Here is a 24,845-nt window from a genome sequence, read left to right on the forward strand (position 1 = left end):
AGCATTTCTCTTCACTGTTGACTGAATATGAATATGGCTGAGTGCTCAGTAATTTGTTTTTACATAATCACAGACCTCGATTCTTAGTTACTCAACTTCCTTTTGACTCGTTCCCCTCTAGAAAATGGCTCCAGGCCATGACCGTTCAGGCTAACTGGTTCTACAGCAACTGGCAGCAATTTTATTGTATTGCTCACCAATGGTGTTTACCTCCATCTGTGTCTGCTTTGTGTGCTGTTTACTGACTTAGTTTTTAAGTGTTGCAGTGGTGTGGCAGTCAACTCTTTAATCCCAATTTGATATGGCGTACAGGAGAACTCTTCCTCTCAACTTGTCATTGTGCAGTTCCTCATAGCTTAACTGAACTCACTTTAATGTGGGAAATCTGGAAAAATGTGTCCAACAACCGCTCATGATAGTGATAAAGTCATCTACACGGTGTGTGTTAACGGTATTGGCTCGAGTTTCAGATCTTGCACGAACCCTTGTACTCACATGCATCACTAATGTTGAATACCTTTAGGATGTCGTATCCCGGTGTTGTTGTATTTTCGTGTGGTTGTCTGACTTTGTGTTCTTTTTAACATCAGTTTTGTTGGTAAGTTAAACTTTTTACATGACCAAATTCCTTTCAGTCCTTTAGTCTACCCTGAAGGTTTTTGACATTTTAAGGGATTTTTCTCATCGATTTGTCTCTTGGAGCGATATTACTACAGCAATGATCTGTTTGTTCTAATGGCCGGCCCGCTTGGCAGAAACAAACATCCAAATCATGGTATATGAGGCTAATCCATCAGGTATATTGTCCTCCTATATAGTCTAAGCGGGCCTCACAAGCAGTTGTAATTCACAAAGTAAACACGAGCAGACACCCGCCCACTGCCTTCGATTTATGGTGTTGTGATCATCACTTGACCTCATTGCTAAATGCAGTTTTCTCCCCTGAATTTAAATGAAGCTGACTATTATCAATATTAATGATAGTTCATGTCTCTGTTGACTTAATTTTCTGCTCCCACTTAAAACCGTGTGGCCCAAGTCTCACTGCCAAGTGACTCTATACATAAACTTGGGAGGGTTTGTAAGAAACCTTTGGAGGACACGTTGCCCTTAATAAGTTGGCGGTGAGTGCAGGTCATCAAAGTTTGTTTCGACAAATCCCTCTGCCATCCATCTGTCGCTGTCTCTTCCCTCAGATATCAAACAGATGTGGAAATTAACATTTGAACACAGTTACAGCTTTGTGTATCAGCACAGTTTTAATTATTCCCAGCCAGGCGCTCAACTCCAACTTTTATCTAAACCATTTCAGGATGACATTCCCAGACCCTTTTTAAGCAAATGTATTAAAACTGGTTTCTCGATGAGGTAGATCATTGTAAGACACATTTGGTCTCTTCTGCTGGAAAACCTAGTATTTGTAGTGTCCTGTCTGCTAAGTTGCTACTGGATTATGCAAATGATACAGTTCTTTCTACATCCATTGTTATTATTCTATTATTACTTCATATTCATGGTAATATAGTCCAGTTACATTACAGTTTGCTCTTCTCAGATGAAGATGGAGTCAGAAAAGACAAAGTGAATTGTTCTTCCAGCTCGTGATGGACTGAGCAACATTGATCTAGATAGTCAGCTGTGTGTCTGGAGAACAATCGGGAGGCAGTGGGCTTCGAGCTTTCAGTTCACATAACCATCATTTCCTGAGAGATTTTTATATATAATACTTACAGTACAACTAATCTATGGATTCAAATTCAAAACCTTCTTACCATTGTTTTACACTTGCTGTGTTAAACATACACATACAGATGTTCAATAATGTAGTAATTAATGCTGATGGGGATGTGATGTGATGGCACGTTAGTCTCCTCTGTGTAGGTGAAGGTTTTATTATGCTAAGTCATCTGTGACAGACATTGGCTGCAGGTAAATCAACCACATGTCCCCGTAGTTGGGGCCCCTGCGACCTGGCTTCTCCACTGGTTCTCTCGGACTCGATCTACGTCTTTTTAATGTGTGTGTCTGCACCTTTGCAATACTGCCGTTCAGCAGACACTTAGTCACATCTCTGCATTGACTTAAAGCCTTGCATGTTAATAAGAACTTAGACGCCACCTCTAAACATTGCTGCTATAACTGTTAGCTGATTGCGTAACTGTTGAAGTTTCTACCATGATCAGAAAGTCAACAGTATGCATTCACTGTGTGCTTTTTACAACACTGACAGGCTCAGATATGCTAACCACTCTAATCCACATACTGTAATATTATCTCTTTTCAGGTGGGAGGTGAATGTGCTGTGGGCCATGTGTTTCTAGTGAGGTCTCATCTTCTGCCAAAATGAGGCTGATGCCCGGCTCGCCTCGACCTGTCCTGCCAGCCATCCTGGCTCTCACCTTAGCCGCCTTCTTACCTCAGCTTTCCTCAGGGGCCACGCCATTCCCACAAGACCTTGAACCAATCAGCGTTGTGGGCAGAGAATGTAAGTTCAAAATCTGTGTTGCCATGGTGATCCGTGTTTCAGGAGTGGATGTAAAAGTAGAGTCACTAAGGTATTATCTCATCACTGGGGAACATGGCTTAGAGAGGTGGATGTGTTTAAGGGCATGTTTGCAGCAAGTAAATTTGCACAGAGGTTTATTCACCTGTCAGAATATTCTTTTTCCTTTAGTTGTGTTTTTCTTTGACTTGATGTGGAAAAGGCCGTTTCTGCACAGGAAGCAAATGCAGCAACGTGTGAAAACAAGTCAGGTCAACTTTAAAGCTGAGAGGCAGTTGGAAGAAATGAGAGATGGATTTAAAAACTATACTTTACTAAATAAAACTAAGCAGTTTTTTAATTTAGATATAAAGATTTTTTTAAAAGATTTTTATATCTAAATCACTTTTAGTGGCAACCAACTTACTTAAAGATCAAACACACAACAAACTTTTTCATCTCAGTTTAAGAAGAAAGAACAAACTCAAAGAACTCAAAGATGTGTGAAGTGGATCAAATCAATATCACAGTACTGTAAAGATGTCACTTTGGGTGCTTTTCCCCAACCGGCCTGTTTTGTTCACTGGAAACAAACTGTGCAGCATTTACACTTAGTAGTTTGGTTTGTTCAAAGTGCTATGAAAGCTTTCTCTCTCTGCAACAGGCCTGTCGTCAAATCAGTTTTATTTTTCTTTATTCAACATAGTGACTTTCACTGTCACTAAAAGTTTGTACGGACTTGTCAGTCCGTGTGATTTCATGGTGACACCTGTTTGTATGTAAGAAGTCGGTGTAAACATGACATGGACAAGAAGTAAGAGCAACAATAGATCACTTGAGTTTTTTTTTTTTTTTGCTTGGTCTGAACCTGCAGAACTGAACTTCTAATATAAAACAATTTTAAAATATTGATATGTTCCACAAAATGGGAAGATATTAACAAAAGACATAAATAAATAATAATAATAATAAATGGTGTTTTACTAATTTGAAATACATGAGTAACTCATGCCAGTTTTTATTATACCTGGATAATCACAATCCATTTTACATTCACAGTCGGTAAAAGGCTAATGGCAACTGATCACCCAGCTCAACATGTGACTCCACCTTCTCTCAAGAGTTCAGCACCTATAAGACATTATTTTGACTGAGGAGGATCATTGACATCTGTGACACACTCAACACACTACTTCATCAGACCACCCTAGGGACCCATCACTGCCACCCAATCACTTGGGAGGTCTATAGAAGAGCCCCTGGCAGCTAAATGTAATGGCCCATAATAGATTTAAGAGGTGGCTGAGACCATGGCCCATACACTGTAATTGATCTATCTGGAAGAGAGTAACGCAACCATTAGCAGAAATAGCTACGCTAATAGTGCTATATGTGGAACTTCGTCCCAGGTGTAATGAGAGCAATTTGTCACCTCTGGTTCCAGCAGGTGACAGTGCAGCACAAGGTCTCTCACAACTCTCTAATACGTCCATTATGAATCGTTGTACTTCCTCAGCCTGAAGTCTATGAAATCATACTCAAGTTGTTACTTCTCTTGGGAAATGAGCAGACGACTCCTCATCATTCTGCCTTTTTTGTGTCGGGCTGAATTCAAAGTAGACTTTACTGATTGAGGTCATATTTACGTGGAACCTATATAATGAAGGATAGATTTAGAATTTTTCTAACCATGTGTGCATGTGTTTCCTGCTTTTCACACCAGACCTGAAGTTTGGGTGTTGATGACACGTTTGCACAATATTACTCATGCATTCTTTCATTTGATATTTTCACTGATACTACCAATCCCACTAACCCAAATCAACCTAGTTACTAGTCTATTCAAAATAATTAATTATTAGCTGCAGCATGGCTCTTTCAGGATGTCTCTAGGAACGTCTGGAATGATTTTGCCCGCTGATCGTTTCTTTCCAAGCATCCTGAATAAAAACAGCAAGAAACCATGTTCTTTGTATGATAAGGCTTAAGAGAAGTAGTTCTTAAGTAGTTTCCTGGATTCTAAGGTAATTAAATTTTAAATTGTTTCTTCTGATCAGCAGTCCAAAAACAACAGATAGCATCATGTAAGACAAAATATAACAGCAATTCTTTACTAAGAGATGGAGCCATCAAATCAAATCTTTTGGTATTTAGGCTTGATAAATGTCTTACTCTAAATAATGAATCTGTTATATTAACTAGTAGCTGATTCATATTTTGGAAGATTAATCGCTGCAGCTGTAAATGCAAGACGTTACTTATATGATTAGAGCATTAGTTTAGGATGCACACTGATGGGTCAGTGTCATAATTGAATGAAGACAGGATGTTGACACAGTGACAGTTTCTCTAAATGCAGCCTAAACCCTCAGAGTTGCGTTTGCTTCCAGAGGCAGAAAGTTGAAATAACTCTAGGCGCCATCACCTGCCCCTGGATTTTGCCCTGAGCAGTTCTCCCGCTGCCCCTCAAACTTTAAAGGATGTTTGTATTTTAGAAAACTGACAAGTAATTAGAAATACTTACTTGCCAGGGGGATGATTGTGGGGAGGGCCTTTGAGCCACTGGGAGTCTCTTCACCAGACATCACAGCAAGGTCCAGCACTGAGCCAGACATTAGGCGTTTAAATCTTTAAACAGTCGCTTCAAGATGAGCGGTTAGGGGAGCGTACAGCTCCCTGTAGAGAGACTCATTTCAGATTGTGGCGAATCTCTAATGGGGATTGCTAATTCAGCAGCAACCTAGGTCAAACGGGAGGCTGGAGGGTACTTAATACATTACTTCACAGATCTAGAGCGCCTTGGCCTTGAGCTGAATCCTCACAAAAAAAATAAATAAATAAATGGGGGAAACTGCAGAGGAAGTCTCTGTGATGTGGAAGACAGCCTGTTGTCAGGATTGAGCAGACTAATTTTATTTCTGCCTAGAGCAGACATTTTTAAAGACGTTTGCAAGGCATGTCCAAGCACTGACGAACTGTCATTTAATGTACAGATACCGTCTCCTGTTGCTTAAACTAAGATTTGCTCCTTCTGAGTCTCTTTGAGTGGGAGAAGGCAAGATGGCAGAAAAATGCAGACAAAGGAAAATCTGCTGTAGTGTGATGAGTTGATATTATATTGCTTATATACTTTGCTCCACTTTGTATGCACATCTTTTATGTATGCATGGTCATTTATTCATATACATAATCTGTCTTTGGTAACACACAGTGTTTCTATTTTTGCCTTTTTTAACCTTAAGTATCATTTGTAATATAATTTTTTCGGGGCAGTTTGACAGGTACACCCATTTAAATAGCATTCACGACAACACTGAGTGAACTCTTGTGACCTCACAGACAAGTGCTATTTAAATGTGGGTTGACCAGACAGACCGTCTTTCCTTTGAGATGCTTTTGATTTGTTTCCTTGTTCTCACTTGGCACAGTCCCCAGACGTGTCTGTTAAGAAATGCTTACCAGGAGCCATTTATTCAAATCAGACTGACTTCTATGACATGACCATCTAATTTGCAAGTTTGGATGCTATTTTCCTCCCTGCTCATCCACCTCCACAACAGTACATTAGCATACAGTGTTTGCACTCAGTTTTCAGCACAATAGGCCAAATTGTAATCGTCAGTTAATGTTTCTTAAACTGCGGAGATTTTTCTAAATTGTTGATTTGTTGTGGGTGAATGTTGAGCCAGTGTTGTCCGACTGCCTCCTCACATGTGAAAGAGGCAGTGTTTGGAAAAGCACGGACGTATGACTACAAAGACCTGCATTGTACATAGATTTATTTTTTATTGAATTAAGGTTTGTTTTTTCTCTGTCACCCACACAGCATCCTACCTCTACCCCAGCTTCCAGGGACTCATGTCAGACAATGACACCATCCGTCTGGGCCTGGACTTCCAGAGGATGCTGAGGATCAACCACATGCTCTATGTTGCTGCTCGGTGAGTTAGTTAGTTTAATAACAAACGGGTCTAATGCAGCAAAGCTTAACCTGTTCACTGGTGGACAAGATCTGACTAGGAGTGAAGAAAGGCCCTCATATTTAGCAATTTTTGGTGTATATTCTTTATTTATACCTGAAATTAAACAGGAGACAGAGGCGAACAAGTGAACATCTTGTAATTGATAAGAGGAAGAAAAACTGACAAATCTAAAACTGAAAAAAAATAAATAAATAAACAGAACAGAAAACATGATCTCAACAGTCACGGTGATAAAAAGCAAAATAATACAGTGAGTAAAATGCAGAAAACTCTTAAGTAAAACAAACAAATACATTTTATTTTTCTGATCAGACCTTTAAGGTCTGAAGTATCTGTGACAGCATCTCAACAAGAAGCTGCTTTCATGTTTGCAGCTTTGGCTGCATTTATGTGCATTTCTCAGCCTAATTGCATGTTTCTCCCCATTTGATCAAGATGTTGTAGGTCGGTCATCTAAAAAGTACGAGGTTGAACCTCCTCTGCTTATTTTCAATGTGGAAAATACATTGTGCTACAGCTTTTGGCTTTGTCTCAAACTGCAGTTCTCCCACTGCCAACAACTCAGTCCAAAAACGTATGGAGATTCTGAATGTACCTAAAAGGGCTTAATACTTCCCACAGCTACATAAAACAAAGTCCAGGCCTCTCTTCACAACGTGATTCATATGGGTTGTATCAGCAGTTGGAAACTTTTTGGTGTTGAAAAACTTTTTCTGACGCTTAAAAGCAAATAAACTTTGGCAGTTAATCCACCTTCCACCTTCTGTTGAACAGGGTTGATCAGTCCTGTTGAGCGAGACAGAGACAGACTTCTGGGACTTTGCATTCAAAAAATGTCCAAGATAACAGAAAGCATGTGGAGATGGCCCCACTAATGTTGTCTTGAATCTCCGTCTCTTGCAGGGACCATGTGTTTGCCATCAATCTTGCCGCTTCGTCTGAGCAGATAATCCCACAGCAGGTAGGAAAGTCTGTCCACAGTCATGAGTGAAAAGCTCATGACTGTTCACCTTGTTTCCATTAAGAGTCACCTCTGTAAAACTTTAGTATCTGGGCTCAGCATACAGTACAACTGAAGCATTGTCAATGTCAGTATTCATTTATATTTTATTACATTAGCCAATGTGCAGCAGTTAGTTCGTGCCATTTAGTGTCTAAACTCAAAGCTAAAACTCTCATCCCTGGTGTATTCTTGTTCTGAGAATCTGACATTTACAGTAGGGAGTGTTTGATACCTCGGATCCTTCAGAATCAATACCAATAATCGGATTTTTAATTACCCATTCTCACTCTACATTTTTCAGTGAATAACATCAAATAGTTAATTCAGTGGTTATTAAATGTAGGATATGAGAAGACCATAAAACGCTTTTCATAGCTCACTGAGTTCTGCCTCTGGATAATATGCCACATGTACAAATAGACCTGTGCTTGTTTTGAGGAGTGCAGCGCTCTTTCTACTCAAAAAGGCAATTCTGTCCTTGTTTTTCTGAACTACACAGTGTGGTTTTGCAGAAAATTCTCCTATGTTTGTATCTCATTATTTCCCTTTACACCCTTTTGCCTGTCTTTTCATTCAAGTGTTAAGCAATCTCACTTCAGACATATATCCAATACAAGTGGAGCAGTGCTCTTGTGGCTTTTGAAGTGCCATGCTCAGGCTCCCTCCTATCTGAATCTCATTTGTCAAACATCATTGTACTTAAATAAAAGCTCTCAGAGCCCTGGACTTGTGCTTGGTTGTATTTAGATTAGTGCCAAACATGTATTCATTCAGATAAGGCTACTACTTGACGTAGAGGACATCTAAAATATTGATTTCACTGTGGCAGAAGGTGCTAAAATGTTTTCAGCTATATTATGTGAGAACTTAGATATTGAATATGTCATAATAAGATGCATTTTTTCAACCATTCAATGAAATGTCCGTCACCTCCAGAGTGACTGAGTGGAAAATGATTAGAGACTGTGGCCATATTCTGCTCTCACGTTACTGATCTGCTATTCCGGTTATCAATGTGAGCTGGATCATTGGTGTGTGACTGACTCATACCACCAGAAAGTGTTGCATCCTCTTCATCACAGATCTATTCTTCGCTCTGGTTCATTTTTAAACCAGCTCTTCTTTTTGCTCATTCTCCCCTTCACTGATTCCCCCCTCAGGCCCTGGGCGACTATATGTAATTATTAGTAAACCAAATCGAGCATGGACATGGCAGGATCTATTATCATTATGCTGACTCCTACTGAATCGCATCAGATCTTCACAAAGTTGTCCCGGAGGTGTTTCAGACAAGGACCTCAAGGGAAAAGTGCTCACTTTAAAATCTTGTCAGGATGTCAAGATGTGTGTCATAAGCTGCTCAGAAAAAGATGGAGAAGTTATGATCATAACTGAGCTGTCACAACCAAGCGTATTGATAGAAATATTCCATAGCAACAGAAAATCCAGTATATTAAATTATTTTGTGCAGACGGAGTTATGACAGGACTTCAAATGTGACGTTGTGGTGATGGAGCGTGTGTTTTTTAAAACCACTCAACTACCACACACAGAAATTAAAACGTGTGTTTAAAAGAAGCCGCACTTGGTTAGGATCTCTCTTATGTCTTCTCTTCATCACAAATGTTGTCACTTTTCCTCTTTGTAAACTAGTCTGATTGAATTCAGCACTTTCCAAATAGTTTCCAATTTGCCTACTGGCCTGAAAACTGGCTGATAAAATACATATAAAACCAGCCTTAAGAAGAAGAGAACAAGGGGCCTGTGGGATGAATTGTGTTCCAGGAACCCTTTGACATCAATAAGGCATCAAAATCAGTGTGAAATTCTCTGAGAGTCGTCCTATCTGTGCCTGTATGCTGCACATATAAAGAAATGTAATTAAAACACATTTACAAAATGAGAAGACATATTTCCATCTTCTCTCCAGACTCCTGCACATGTATAGTTTTACAAATCCACAGGACTTGACCCATTCTGACATGTTAATATAAGACTTGTGACATGACTAGAAAGCTAATCAAGTTATTCCAAGCTGCTGCTGGGCTGTACAGGCAAAAACTGTAGGGGTGCACAACAAGGACCGAAATTAATGTTTAAAAAATGCACATAAATAAATAAAGGCACAGATTGAACAGACAGAAGAAAACTACACTGTTACGGTTAATAATTTTACAAACGCCACACGGATCCTTTAAATCTTCTCACATAACACTTGGATTTAACTGTTTAATTACTGTGAAGTTTTACTTTTAAGCTTTTCTGACAGATCATTTTAGAACTGCAGCCGTTAATCTCCAATGAAATTATTTAGTTTTAAATTTTAAGTCCAGAAGGCATCATTTCATCTACATCCACTGCAGCCGGTACTAAGGTGTGATCTGATTTTAAAAAGTACATGTTCTATAAAATCTAAAGCTTAGGATTTGGACTCCTATGTTCTCAAATTTCCTTCCTGTGCATTTTCTAAAAGGACACATTGTAAAATAAATATGGTTTTTGATTTCCACAGGTCTTTATAATAAATACATCATGCATTCATGTAAATAATGTGAACACATCAATCTTACATCACAACTGTAATTAAAATTAATTAAAATGGGCAGAATTACCTGTTATAGATTTTAAATAATTACAGTATAAAAGACATAGACCATCTAGAAAAGGGCCGACGTGTATTTTAAACATTTTAGTTGTGCAGGATGAAGCAGAGTCAACATTTAAAGGAGCTGAAACACCAGATGTGCACACAGTCAAAGCTGTTAAAGTCATTTCATAAGTATCTTAACATGCGGTGCCACTAATTGACCCCCATTCAAAATATCAATTTCTCTCTATGCTGAGTTGAATGTCTTATTTATTTATTTTTTTCAGAAGTCTTTATGGTCCTAATGGAGCTCTTTTATAAAGTCTGTAGAGGAATAACTCCACAGGTGCGACTGACTGCTGTTGTACTCCTACAGTCAGATTTTTCTAAACAGTTCTATGTTTAATGAGTTACACTAATAAGACTCTCAAAGTTTGCTGTCTGGCAGTATATTGAGTTTAACGCTGCTTGATTTTGTTTATTATACTGCAGCTAACTTGGCTAACATTAATATACACTGTGCAGTATATTTGCATTATGGTCTCCAAGCTACGTCTCTGGTGCACACACGGCGATTTAAGAAATCACTTGGCAGAGTGTAACCAACCATCATTTTATAGTTTGTTATTTAGAAAGAGCCGGTGGAGATTATGTCAAGGGTAATGGGGCACAGACAACTTCCTGAACTCGTTGTTAGGAAGCTCCTGACTCCTGGTGTTAAAGATGGTGCCAACTGTAAGCTGCGACTCTGGGCTTCAAACCCGCGGGTGCCTTACATCCATCTTCATATCGAGTATGTTCTTGTGCTTGAAGAGGTCGTTCCATTATCCCAAATGTTGACATGTAACTGAATGAGACCTCAAACTCCTGTCGGTTTATATACTGTTAGGAGCCTCTGTAGGACTTTGGGCTAAAACCTAGCGTGTGCTTTACATCCCTCCGTGCACCCGGAGTGGTAATGATGAACACTGACAAAATTCAGGTCGGTAAAGAATCCAACAGTGACGGGAGAGCATTAAACCTTCAACTGGCAGAGCTTGTTAACAAGTTGATGGATCTTCTATAACAGTGCACGGGACACGTAGCACAGATACAAGAACCATGTGCTGGTGTGTATGCAGACTGAGGGCAGGGCTCTTGGCCTGAAGTTTAATTGGGGCTAATTGACTGCTCCTCATGTAGACAGTCTGGTGATGCAAGCATCCTTTGTGGTCCTGTGATTCCCTTGTGCGTGTGTGTGTATGTTCTCACAGATCCAGGCAAATCTTGCAGAGTGATTTTTATCACTGAGGAACCACAATGTTCAGCTGCCCACGGATGAGCCGCGCAGGCCGCCGCAGGCATCCCTAATTTTTCTCTGTTTGTTTGTTTTTCTCCACAACAGTTTATTGAAGTTAATGAGATTTTCATCACAGCTGTCTCGTAATAGCACTTGAACGATTGGGAGCAACAAAAGCTGGGATGGTGAGAAACAGCTTGTCTTTGAGCTGACAGTTGGCTGTCTGTTCATTTTTCAGAAACTGACTTGGAAGACGAAGGATGTGGAAAAGTGCACTGTGAGAGGGAAAAACAGCGTGAGTATTATCTTCAACACACACACACACACACACACACGTTCCTCCCTCTCGCTCTCTCTCTCTGTGTTTTTGCTCTTGGTTTTATTTCTCACTCCTCTTGCTTTCTTCCTTCCTGCCTCTGCTTTCGTTTCCTGCACAGTGAAGCATTGTAATAAGTGAAGAGTACGTGTAGCTTATCACTATCAGTGCCACAGCCATCAGGGGACAACAGATCGGGATGTTTGGCATCACAGTTTCCCCAGAGCTACAGTACAATCATTAAAATCTTCATAGGTATTACAGAAATGTCTATAACACAGAGAATAATGTGAATAGAGAGAGTCAGCCAGTGAAATACTGTCTTCCTGCTGTAAGTCCTGCTTCATTCATTCTGTTGTATGTGTGCCAAGAGCTGACATTGACCTGCTCCCTGATGTACAATGACATCAAGCGTTTTTTCTTCCTGACAGGATGAATGTTACAACTACATCAAAGTGCTGGTGCCGCGCAATGACGAGACGCTTTTCGCCTGTGGCACCAACGCCTTCAACCCCACCTGCCGTAACTATAAGGTCCTTGTTTTCCATTGAATCACAAATGTTTTGAGCTGTTCGACCACGACTGCAGGAGGGTTTTCTAAAGATCAGTTAGGCTTTTAAATTAATGAACTTGCATTAGCAAATTCAACGAGCCATCGGAACACACGATTAATGTTGGCTGATGATGGGCTGCTTTACCTAACCCTACCTAATTAACCCCGTGTAGATATTCCACTAAAAAAGAAGCAGCTGTTTCCACCTATAATTGTCCTTTTTTTTTTTTCTCTTCAATGAGATATGATTGACCGTGTCTTTGTGTGCTGTGCTGTGCACCACGTTATTTAAGCTGCTGATGGAAATTGCAAACCTCAAATCTTCATTCCTCGTGTTTACACCACAATAATTTTATGTGACAACACCATTTATCTAGGATATCATGTCATAAACATGATCCACATAAACACAGGTCACTCGGGCTCATGAGCAACACATGTTGTGCACATCAGACAAAAACACTACATTGCAGACATGCAGTGATAGTTCAGTTAATCACTTTTGTATAGTGTATGAGGTTATTGTGAATTATTCTAAATATTACAAATAACTCTAAATAAGACTCAGAATAGATCAAACAAACATCACTTTTTTTTTTTTCATCCGTCTCCCAGCAGTTCAGTACATCTGTATCTACTCTACTAAAGCCCACACAGTTGATAAAATCCAGTCTACACGGTGTGGAAAAGGACAGCTACCGTCAAATAACACCCTCAAAGACTGCTGCAAAGTTGGGTCATACCAGGTCGAACACAGCATTTGTCATCCATAAATGAGGCCAGGCAGTCAGCACTTCACTTTGAATTCACAGTGATGATACAACAAACAGCTGCGAGCTCAAACTGCAGGCGCACATGTGAAAATAACTGGAAAATTATTTAATACATAAAACAGGCTAGGCTGAGCACTCGTGACACATATGCTAAATGGGAAAAAAATCCATTTACACATGGAGACAACTTTTATAATGTGAAATGAATGAATGAAACTTCACTGATACTGTATGTTCTGGACAGATATTATGACTTTGAATGTGGGTTATCATCTAAAAGTGACACAAAACAGCAATCAGTCGGTCCATACTGAAGAGAAACGGGTCCACGTCTGTGTTTTCTGTGACCAGGTGTCTTCAAACGCTTAATGTCGACAGCAACATGTCGACATGTTGGCCCAACAAGAACGGCAGACGGCAATCTGTTGACAGAAAACAAGATATGCTCACAATACCAATAATACAACTGTTTCTTCTGCACTTCACAAAAGAACAAAACCAAGGCAGGAAACTGAATAAGAGGAAGAAAAGTGCAGAGTGGGAAGACGAGAGGGAAAACAGAAGAGAGTCCGGAGATGAATCCATGCCAGCTCTCAGGTTTTCGTGTGGCGATGATCATGAAGCAATCAAACCTTAGTAGACGGGCCTAAGATAGACAGAGTCAGTCCAGATTTCGTGTGTCCATGCCGTGGTCAGGGTGCAACGGTTGACGTCAGTAGGTATCAGCGAGAAGTCACCTTGTACACCAGGCTGTAAATCCTGCAGTGTACAGTTCATTGTTCACAAAAATTCACAAATGCTAGAATTCAACTAGATTAAAAGCTAGAAAACCACTTATACTGCTGGTTAGCCGGACATGCTGATGATAATACTTTACCTTACAACAAATTAACATCAACATTGGGCTTGATCCCCCAAACTCTTCAACCTAAACTCTTTATTTAATAGTAAAGATTTATCATCAGTTTAGTGCTGCACCTTATTAACTCAACATAACATCAGCGTTCCAGGTTCAAATTGTCTCAGGTGTCGTAAAGTAGCTGCACAATGTGCAAAGGTTAGTACACAGAAAAGTGTGCACACAGTACAGTACTGTAATGTTCCTACAAACATTACTGTCTCTCTTTCACACACTCACTATAATTAAAAAAAGGCTCCTTTACAGCTTCACCAAAACACATTCACACATTCTTTTTCTTTGCAACACACACACACACACACACACACACACACACACACACACACACACACACACACACACACACACACACACACTCCCCCTTCCATTTTCCCCTAGTCTGGAAAAAAATACAAGAGATGACTATCCAGACAGCTGGGGAGAGAGGGACGAAGTGTAAATCAAATCAAGGAATCTGTCTCTGAGACTCTAGAGGACAACAGCGGATTGAGTGAGAAGTGTGTGTGTGTGTGTGTGTGTGTGTTTTTGTGTGTTGGTCAGAGACATGAATGAATGCCCAGCCATGAACGCGCAGCTTCACTGACCAGACTGCTGAGACAGCTGGTCTGTAGACAACAGAGAGGCTGTCTTCAACATGCGTCGGAGATATAAGCAAAACCTTGAAGCATCAAATCCATCTGTCTTCATCTAGCCACTGGGGGAATGATCCTGCAGTCAATACAGAGCCTTGTTGAATCCTCAGTTCTCTCTGACTTCTGTGATCGTTTTCTGTCTTGTGATTACTTCAAATCACTTCTAAACATGTCATCCTGCAGGCAACAAGTCAAGTCAACGCTGTTTCTCTTTCGAATCTGATTTACAACAGAATAGAATTTCATTTGAAGACAAAACACAAACCTTGTGATTGCTTATTAGAGACTAACTGGTGCTCTAACCACCTTTATTTCTTCTTATCCCATTTGTCACTTAAATCACTTTGCCATTACGTCAACCTGACTGCTTTTGATTAGTTTCCTGGATTTAGGGTCACAGTGCTGAAAAAAGTCTCAGTCTTAATTTAATAAATAATTTCTCTGGCTGACTCCTGAATAAAATTAGCCCCCTTTCCAACCTTGTCAGTGTTCCCTGCTGTCATGTGATCTTGATCTAGGTCTTGCCTTTCCCCTGCATGTCTGCCTCCTGCGGTAAAATCAGAACTGGAAAAGCCATTAAAAGCACTTAGTCTGTGCAACTTTCTGCTCGTCACTTTTGTTTAGTGAAAAGCACTTTTCACCAAATTCCTCATATTCGATGCTGTAAAAGAGATGGATAAAATAAAAGTGGCACTTGTGCAATATAATGCTGTTCAACAACAACACAAACGAGGGAGTCAGAGTGAACAACAACTGAACACTTCACTTAAGTGGTATTTGGGGCAGAGTTGTTGTGTGGGATTGCATCAGGTTCAATGGTGCAAACACGTATCCCTTGCAGTATCTGATGTGGTTTTTTGTACAGTTTCTTGGGGCATTTATGCAAAGTTTATGTGGCAAAGCTCTATTGTAAGATCACTTATTTTCTCCTTTGCTGGATGAGCGTATTTTCACATGTGGAAACATTAACCCACCACCCACTCCTCTTAGGTGGAAATAAAAACAAATGCCGTCTACACCTCATCTACACTGACATTTTCAAAAACAGACTTGTGCCTCCTGTGAGACAATTAACCTTTGATTTAACTAACTGGAAGAAAGTTCTATTAGAAGTCAGATTCTTTATTTTTATATGTTGAGTACGATGAAAAGCTCACGCTCACCCAGACGTTTAATTTACAGCAGCCGCTCTAAGGTTGGATAGGAACTGAAACATTATTATGTATGATGGGTTTTTAGGAAAGACACAGCACCATTTGAACTCTGATAGGCAAACAATAGAGCAGTGGTTATACACCCTGCTTGTGTCAGATGAGTGTCATGTAAACCAAGCTACTTGTTAATAGACTGTTAACATGGGGCATGTGTGTCTGTGTGGCTTGAATAACTCATGTTATGTGGACATAAATCTGTTTACACTGCCACAGTATGGAGACTTTAACTCCATTCCAAGTCCCTATATGATCACATTTTAGAGCAACGATCAACTTAAGGTTAGGATTAGACAAACAAAGGTTATATTTAAGTTTAAATCTCAAGGAAGCAAATGTAAATGAAGTAATGTCCTCTGAAGTAATGGAAACGCGGCAGCATGTGTGTCAGTCACCTTGTTGCTACAGGGTATCAAGGCCAGTCTGCGTGCGTTCAGCCTCCACTTCACTCGACACACACACACATAGCTGGGTTTTGCTTATTGTCGCATCTGAGGTTTACAACCTTGTTAACAGCAGTTGGGAAAATAGCTGCTAAATTTCTGTGGCTGAGAGATAAACTGTCCTCTCTGCTGGTGACAGCAGGGCTTCCAACTTCACACACGTCTTTGATGGACCCCGCCTACATACAGCACAGCAAATAAAACAAATCTTTCCGGTGCTTATGTTGCTTTTCATTATCACAGATTGATTTGGAACACAGCCTCCATCATAGACTTTTAGTCTGATTTATTTTGCACCTCATGGGTTTCCAGGTTTTTTTTAATGTTTACAGTTGGGTTTAGCATTACAGCTCTCTGTATGGCCTTATAATGAATCCCTTTGCTGCTGCTGTCCTCTCTGACCTAGATGTCAACACTGGAGCAGGAAGGGGAGGAGGTGGTGGGACAGGCTCGATGTCCCTTCGAGTCTCGCCAGTCGAACGTCGGCCTTTTTGCAGGTGAATAAAACTGTACTTGGCTCCAAAAATGTAATATTTGTTTTTTCAAAGAATCATTAGGAAGAGAAACTCTTCACTCTCTATAATCATTAAACCTGACTCTGAATGCACTTGGCAACTCAAAGGCTAATGTTCCTTTAGCTGCTCTCCAGATGCTGCATCAGTGTAAATGCTGTGTGTGAAAGGAACCATTTAAATTCAGGTTTTCCTGAAATTTAACGACTACATTAAAATGGTCATCATGTTTATACATTTTGTAATAGAACATCCAGTTTGCATACATTTCTATCAATGTTGTGTTCTTAAGAGGTGAAGCACTGTAAATGCAGGATGGTGGTGATATAAAATACAAGATTTGTATTGAATCAAACAAGTTATTTTATTTCTGTTGCACATGTTCATAGAAAACAACGATGCAGAATAAAAACAAAGATGTTAACTGAAATAAGATCACTGCAAATCTCTCTAGATGAAATATAAATGCAGTTTAAACGTAGATAAACAAAAGAATTTGCACCTTTGATGGATCCTGACTTTAGGATAGATTTTCTTTGTAAAAACATCAGTGTCAAGTTCAGGGAAGAGTGAAGGCTCAGTCCGGCCAGGTTTCCACTGGCATTTATGCAAAGTTCACCCAGGTTGTTATTAAAAGTGACTCATTCTCCGACATCTGTTCTCCTCTGTCTCTTTTTAAAGGGCAATAAAAGTCACCTGTGACCAGAATAGACACTTAAGAAAAGTGGGTTATTCTTGGGAATTGTGATCTCTGACGATGTATCTCACTTCGTTTTTTCTTGTTCGCAGGTGGTGATTTCTACTCGGCCACCATGACCGACTTCTTGGCAAGCGATGCAGTCATTTACAGAAGTTTGGGAGAAAGTAGCCCTGTCCTGCGTACGGTGAAGTACGACTCCAAATGGCTGCGAGGTGAAGATGCAACATGTGTTATATGTACTAGTTTCAGTTTAGGTCCGATTACAGGTTTTCAGTAGATTTGAAATTACAGAAAACTGTAGCAGCTAAAACTCAGTTGAAGTCAAGACACCAGGACAGTATGAGCAGCAGAGTTAGATGCAAAATAAAATAAAGATCACTGCAGAAACAACAGTTTATATAACATGTTGTACAAGTGTACAGACTTTGCAAAACCTTATGCACAATGAACAACTATTAAGATACCAACTCTACATCTAATGTCCAGTCACTGTGATTTCTGCACACTGTGGGATCAGTGTGTTTTTACAGTAACAGATCAGGAGGTGCAGTATTAGAGGAAAGTAGGTTGTAAACATTAAAGTGCCTTTTAGGAAGAGGGAGACATCTTCTTCTATTTAACTTTAGTTCATTCAATTATTAGAATCTAAACCAAAGGAGGCAGATTCATCAAGTAGACTCGATACTAAATGTATCAGTATCAGTATTTGTATATTCAGTATTATCTCTGTAATGTTTCTCCTTTTTTCTCCATCCTAATTTTCAAATTTGCCATTTTATAACATTCTCCCTGCATTTCTCTTGGACCTGTTCTCCAATTGAGCATCTGTGTTTACCAGCTCCACTCCCAGCCTGCTCACAATGTACTGTCATGTTGGAAATAAGGCATCACCGCCAGCATGTTTGTTACACGTCTTTTCTTCTTGTCTCCCACAGAGCCCCATTTCCTCCACGCTATTGAGTATGGGAACTACGTGTACTTCTTTTTCAGCGAGATCGCAGTGGAGTACACCACTCTTGGCAAGGTGAGGGATTTCAGACCAGATGCACGCCAGACGTGTGGTTTGTGGCGTCTGTACCTTTTGTTTCTGAGTAGAATGAAGTCAGACAACATCACTTGCCACATAAACCTCCGTCCTACAAGATTATTAACTGCTGTTCAGCATCCCCTGTTGGCTCTGGTTGAGCATGTTGTCGTAAACACGTTTTAGAAATTGGACTTTTTCTTTCTTCTCCCCTTAGGTGGTTTTCTCCAGAGTTGCACGTGTTTGTAAGAACGACAACGGCGGCTCCCCGAGGGTGCTGGAGCGGTACTGGACGTCGTTTCTCAAAGCTCGACTGAACTGTTCTGTTCCAGGTGACTCCTTCTTCTACTTTGATGTCCTGCAGTCGCTCACCAATGTGCTGCAGATCAACCACCGCCCGGCCGTGCTTGGCGTCTTCACCACACAAGCCAACAGGTCAGTGACAGGGACGGTCGTGTTGTTGTTTTTTTTTTCTGTTTGCAAGTTTAGTCTGATCTCATGAAATCCAGGATTTAAAGAGACTTAAAACTTTACATCAACATATCAAACAATATGATGTACTTTTATTATTATTTATAGTTTAAAACAGCACTTTAAACTACAGATTATAGACAAGTTAACACTAAATAAACATGATTTTATAAATTCCAGGCGGAATAATCCTGAAAGAAATTCCACTAAATGTGTCTTAGTAAAAACTCTGTAACGGTTAGTTTTATCAATCAATCAATAAATCTATAGACTGAAAATTCATTTGCTATAAATTAACTGGCTGCAGATTTTCAAATGTAAATATCTTTTGGTTTTCTTGATTTCCTTTGATAACTAAACTAAATATGTGGAGCATTTGTCGGAGAAAACACCTTTCAGCTTTCTCAGTTTGTGGAAAATCTCCGACATTTAAAGGATCAGTTAACAGAGATTAACGTTATTGAAAGTAATTGTTATTTGCAGACATAGGAAACCTGTATACCTTATACCTGTAATAGTTCTAATACAGTTTCTAATACTATCAGATGTTTGGGGCAGGTTGCTTTAAAAGAAACAGGCAGCATGATAAATAAAGTGATGATAAATCAGTATTTCTATGACTTTATTTCAATATGCTGGATTCTCTTTAATTAAAAGACAGAAGTTGTGCCAGACTTGGACATTTTTCTGAAACCCTGAACTTTCTCTCTCTCGATGTTGTGTTACTTCCTTCATGGCCCCTTCACCAGCATCACCGGCTCAGCAGTCTGTGCATTCTACATGGACGACATCGAGAAGGCTTTCAGTGGAAAATTCAAAGAGCAGAGGAACAGTGAGTCAGCGTGGACACCTGTTCCAGAGGAGCAAGTCCCGAAACCAAGGTAAGAGACGTATCTTTAAATAGCAAACTGTCACTTCCACAAACATGTTTTTCTGCCTCTGACAACAGGGTTTTTGCAGGTGCTGCTATTATTGTTCTGCATTGACAACTCCCGACACCTGTTTTCCCTCCTGCTCGTCCCCAAAAACAAACAGCTGTCATTTCTTTTACATCTGCGCTCATGTAGCTGAATTCAGTCCTGATGTTTTTCTTCCTTTCTGTGCTGCTGCTCAGACCCGGATCTTGTGCCGGTGAAGGTTCAGCTGCTGCCTACAAGTCGTCCACCACCTTTCCCGACGAGACCCTGACCTTCATCAAGTCGTACCCACTAATGGATGAGTCCGTTCCCTCGGTCAACGACAGGCCCTACTTCACCCGCACCACCAGCAGGTCTGCCATTTGTTTAAATGAAAGTGCAGATGAGTAACTTCCAGGACAGATTTTGTTCATTCTGTACTACATTAGTACAGAACAGTCTTATTTACAGTCATAAGATTAAAGACAGCGGAGTGAGAACCAAAAAAACCTGCATGTTGTATTTTAACTGCACTAATTTATTACTGCAATGTTAGTAAAACACTAATACTTTAATCCACTAAAAAACTTGTAGTCAAACATCAAGTGAACAGTCCACTAATAGTCCGCTAAGAGCACATCGGCAGCAGCTCCAGCATCCACACAAATTAAAGCCAGTGAGATGAGTTTATCCCTTATTACCCACATATTGGGTCGTGCTGAGATCCTCAGCTGAAAATTAATCAACGGTTTTGGGATTCAGTCAGTGGCTTAAAGAGTTTATTAAGCACAAACACCTCGACGTTCTCTGGCACTACCCTCCAGCTTTTCTCAGTTTATGTAATTGTAAATCTGGATTTGGGATTGTTGGTTAAAGAAAACCGAAATTAAAGCTGTTTTTCAACAGTTAAAGATCGTACGGACTAAAGACATTAACAACAGCTTATAGAGATTATACAGCTTTAAAATGTACAAGATGACGTCTTCAAATTGATTATGTCTGAGTTTAAAACTCAAAGATATTAATGACAGAAAACAATATTCAAGTAATAGTTCATTCGTTCATATGCACCATGTCTGTTCATCCTCAAGCCAGTTGCTTAATTTGTAGTTATTTTTGAGTTTGCAAACCAAATATTTGCATCTTTTAACACCTCGTTTTAAAGCTTATCAAGGTCTTTCTTCAAATTAAAACAAAACCAGTCAGTGTGCAGGTAATGTTTTGTTTTCTGTAGAAGTATGATGTACCAGCAGGGTTTCCACACTTGGGGCAGTGATTGGTATTGATGAGTGAGCTCAGGTGGAACACACAACATTGTTCCTCATTAAAAACCACCTGGTTTATTCAGTGGTCGATCTCAGCCCACATCAAAGACGAGCCGCGCTGTAAGGGTCTTTTCCTGGAGCGCTGACCCCACCTGCAACGAGGAAGTCACAGAGTGTGTGACATTTAAGAATTCACTCAAATCAGATGATGGGATGAAGCAGTGATAAGTATTTCACGAGTGTCTGAGACAAACGCAGACATGGATGTAAACACTGCAGATACGCTTTACACACACACACACACACACACACACACACACACACACACACACACACAGTATACAGGAGCTTCTCCGATGCCTTCTGAAGCAAAGCCAGGCTGACAGCCAGCCAGACACTGTTGCAGCTCAACACTGGGGAAACATGCGCCGCTTCACATCTGGCACCAAAAACATCACATCTGCCTCTCCTCTCCCCAGAGAGGAGCTAGATAAATGAAACCTAACCAGAAGCACATCACGCAATAGTGCCGAGTCATTGCAAGGATGTGCCAGTCAAGTCCATGTGGGTAAACACACCAGCCTCCGCGGGACCATCTGGGAAGGACTGAGGGAAAAATGAGGGCACAGAACCCTCTGCGGGTGTCCTTTATAGAACAATCTAGAAGTGATGTGATGCCAAAAGATAAAACCAGGTTTATTTCAGGAAGTTTTTTTGTTCAAATGCAAACAAATGTGCAAAGCTCATCCCTCTGTCAACAACCGCTGGATTCAAGGTGCCCTTCAGCATGGCACTTAATTCTCTGCTGCTCCAGTGGAGCCAGCAGCAGACGGCTGTGGTGATACTGGGCAGCTCCCAGGTGTGGCTATGTGGAGCTGGATGAATATGAAGCAGGGTGGTGCTCCAGATAAAGCAACAGCTCACTGGACCTCCTCATAAATACAAAACAAAAAATAAAAGAGAAAGAGACAGCAGCGTGTCGAGGAAAGTGGCAAAACAACGGGAAGGATGGATCGATTGAAAGGCTGTGGGTGGATGGGTAGATGAATTAATAGGATGAAGGGATTAAAGGATGTAGGCGACAGTGGAAGGGAATGGTGGGTTGGTAGATGAAGTGATTGATTGCACACTGATGCTTTATACAATGAGCTCAGTACTCGCCCACTGTTTTTGTTTATTATGGGAAATTGACTTTGACAAAGTAAAACAATGTTAAGATGCTAACTAGAATATTTGGCATTGTTGTCTCCCTCTACTTTACATCAGTTTGAACAGAAACGTCAGCCTGGATCTAAAAGATCTTCACAGTACTTTTTAATAAATGCCGTCATACGTCTTTTTTCCTTGTTCTTATGTTTTTAATAAAGGTTTAAATTGACCCAGATAGCAGTGGACACGTCTGCAGGGCCGTATAAGAACTACACTGTGGTTTTCCTGGGCTCAGACAACGGCCATGTGCTGAAAATCCTGGCCAGCACCGAGGGGACCAACGCTTCCTTCAGCACGCAGCTCCTGGAGGACATCGACGTCTACAACCCGAACAAGTCAGACAATCTTTCTAGTGGAAGCTTTTCATCTCTTTCCTTAATTGTCGTGTGCTTTCTTTGTCCTTTACTTAGCATCTTTGGTTCACTTCCTCTGTTCTTTTCTTTCACTCCTCCTCTCTGTGTTCTGCCTTGATCTGTCCTGCCCACCCACTCTTTGGTCTATTGTAACACTTTGCATCACCCTGTATCGCTGGAGGGGATGTTTTTTTTTCTGTCTCCTTTTGTTTTCTGACTGCACAGCTTGAAAAGTCTATCTGCATGGAGTTAGATCCACAGCCGGCTGTATAATTTTCAGACTGTGCCAGCCGTCTGCTGCACAGGGTGATTTTGTTTGTTGGTTTTTTGTTTTGTTTGTTTTTTAATGAAACAGAATTGAAAATGTCTGATTGTGACAGTTGGTGTTTTTTGTTTTCCTAGATGCGGCGTGCGGGGGGAGGACAGGAGGGTGCTGGGTCTGGAGTTGGACCGGGATCACCATGCGTTGTTTGTGGCTTTTTCCAGCTGTGTGATCCGTGTGCCGCTCAGTCGCTGTGCCGACTACAGCACCTGCAGAAAGTGAGTCACCTTTGGAGCAAAGCAGCACCTCCAACATAAGGAGCTGGTCGATCTATGAACATGAAATTGACGAATTAATGATTTAACAGTTGTCGTGCATCAATTGTAAGAACATGCTGCTTCCAACTTCACCAACATGAATTGTTGATTTAATCTAATATTCAACCTGGAAATACTGGTCTGGGCTTTGAGGTGAGCATTTCCCCCAGTAATCAAACTGTTTAAGTGAATTATTGATTGTTAGTTACAGCATTTAACAGTGCAGCCATCAAGACCATTTTAGTTTTGTCCAGACTACTTTCAGCACCAGGTCCAGTTGAGTCTTAGTGGGTGATAAAACACGGTCAAAACTAGATGACAAACAAATCTAGAGAAAGAAAATGTTCAGGTATGCAGTAAAACAGTCAGAAATCACCAAATCACAGGTTTCAAGACGACCCTGTAAACTGAGACCACATGCAGCGCTGCAGCCCATGATTTTTGGTTTTCTCCTGATACACAGGGAGGAAAAGTGGCACTAACACTTCCAGGTAACTTGAGCAGGAACCATTTCTTCTGCAGCTACCAATTTAAGAAATGTGTCTACTCATGATGCTGTTACAGGCTTGGACAAAAGCCTCTCCCAAACAGCAAATGTTATGTTATTATCCACCTGGCTCATAGAGTTTGAGCTCACTTTTCCCAAAAAGTACTCGGAGGTGATTTGTGGTGTTGGGAGGTAAGTGAGAGTAGGATTAAACTAAGCACTGGAGGAGTACGGTGTGGCTGCCATATAGGAAAAGCTGTGGTCAGAGGCAAGGTTTAACGTCAAGTCATGTCAGACCTGATTCCTGACTGAGCTTCATGTTTGATTACACGATCTCATGTTCAGACACAGTTTAAATAAGAAACATTCAGTATCAACAATTTTATTTTTATATCAATGTGTGCGTGCAGCAGATGATTATTCAGATTTTCACCAACACTCAACACATATATTTTAACATGTAACTTAAAGTTCAGTACACTAAAAACACCAAACCTTGGAGCATCAAGAGGCTGACATGTCTGAATTAGTGTTTTTAAGTTTAGAAGCTGAGTACAGCAGAACCTTCAAGCGTCTCCCTTTGTCTGCAGCCTTTTGTTTTGTCAGCTGATGTTTCAGCCTTAGCTAATACTTGCTCTCCTGCTTCAGGTTCTATTTTTGGGGTTGTAAGGAATGTTGGCCCCTTGCTTCCCCCCCTTTCTCAACCCCTATAACCCATAGGAAGGATTTCTCCTCAGCTCCACCAGGGAATACATATACCCCCATAGCATGCTAAACCCTCATTGCAGAGGCCTGGAGAAGCTCTCAACATCGTTTAGTCATAAATTGGATCCAGCTGATCGGCAGGGCGCCAACAATAGTGGCTGCTGTTGTTTCTTTTTCTTTCTTTCTGTTTTTTCTGAAGCTGGAGGAGGGAAGGAGAAAAAGAGGAACAGGGAGAAAGTGGAGAGGGTCTGTCTTATTTAGGCTTATGGACCAGCTACATCCCCAGATCCTTTTTAGAGGCTTGAGGTACAGCACACCTCATCCTGGGATTAGGGGCCCCGTAAGCCTCATCAGCATTGGCCAGGAGGTCAAATTTCAGCCGCTATATCCGCCTTTGCCACACCAGTGAATCTGTCTCCCTCCAGATGAGATTTACTCCATCTCTCTGTTTTCTGCCTCCATT

At 40.6% G+C, this 24,845-nt stretch overlaps 1 protein-coding gene across 3 annotated transcripts in view; it reads left to right on the forward strand.

Moving 5' to 3' along the window:
- The window catches only part of sema6e (sema domain, transmembrane domain (TM), and cytoplasmic domain, (semaphorin) 6E), a 122,630-nt gene that overhangs the window by 66,952 nt on the left and 30,833 nt on the right, over positions 1–24,845 (forward strand). For all 3 annotated transcript variants that reach the window (XM_026370838.1, XM_026370840.1, XM_026370839.1), the window contains 13 exons: positions 2,285–2,485; positions 6,309–6,423; positions 7,369–7,426; positions 11,573–11,629; positions 12,082–12,183; positions 16,588–16,678; positions 17,483–17,605; positions 18,329–18,417; positions 18,635–18,852; positions 19,638–19,769; positions 20,003–20,158; positions 22,417–22,593; positions 23,014–23,151. In XM_026370838.1, coding sequence (XP_026226623.1) covers positions 2,296–2,485; positions 6,309–6,423; positions 7,369–7,426; positions 11,573–11,629; positions 12,082–12,183; positions 16,588–16,678; positions 17,483–17,605; positions 18,329–18,417; positions 18,635–18,852; positions 19,638–19,769; positions 20,003–20,158; positions 22,417–22,593; positions 23,014–23,151 — 1,646 coding nt within the window. In that variant the 5' untranslated portion in view covers positions 2,285–2,295. The remainder of the gene's footprint in view (positions 1–2,284; positions 2,486–6,308; positions 6,424–7,368; positions 7,427–11,572; positions 11,630–12,081; positions 12,184–16,587; positions 16,679–17,482; positions 17,606–18,328; positions 18,418–18,634; positions 18,853–19,637; positions 19,770–20,002; positions 20,159–22,416; positions 22,594–23,013; positions 23,152–24,845) is intronic.

This window comes from Anabas testudineus, chromosome 16 (assembly GCF_900324465.2).
Source record: "Anabas testudineus chromosome 16, fAnaTes1.2, whole genome shotgun sequence".
In the NCBI taxonomy this organism is placed as follows: domain Eukaryota; kingdom Metazoa; phylum Chordata; class Actinopteri; order Anabantiformes; family Anabantidae; genus Anabas; species Anabas testudineus.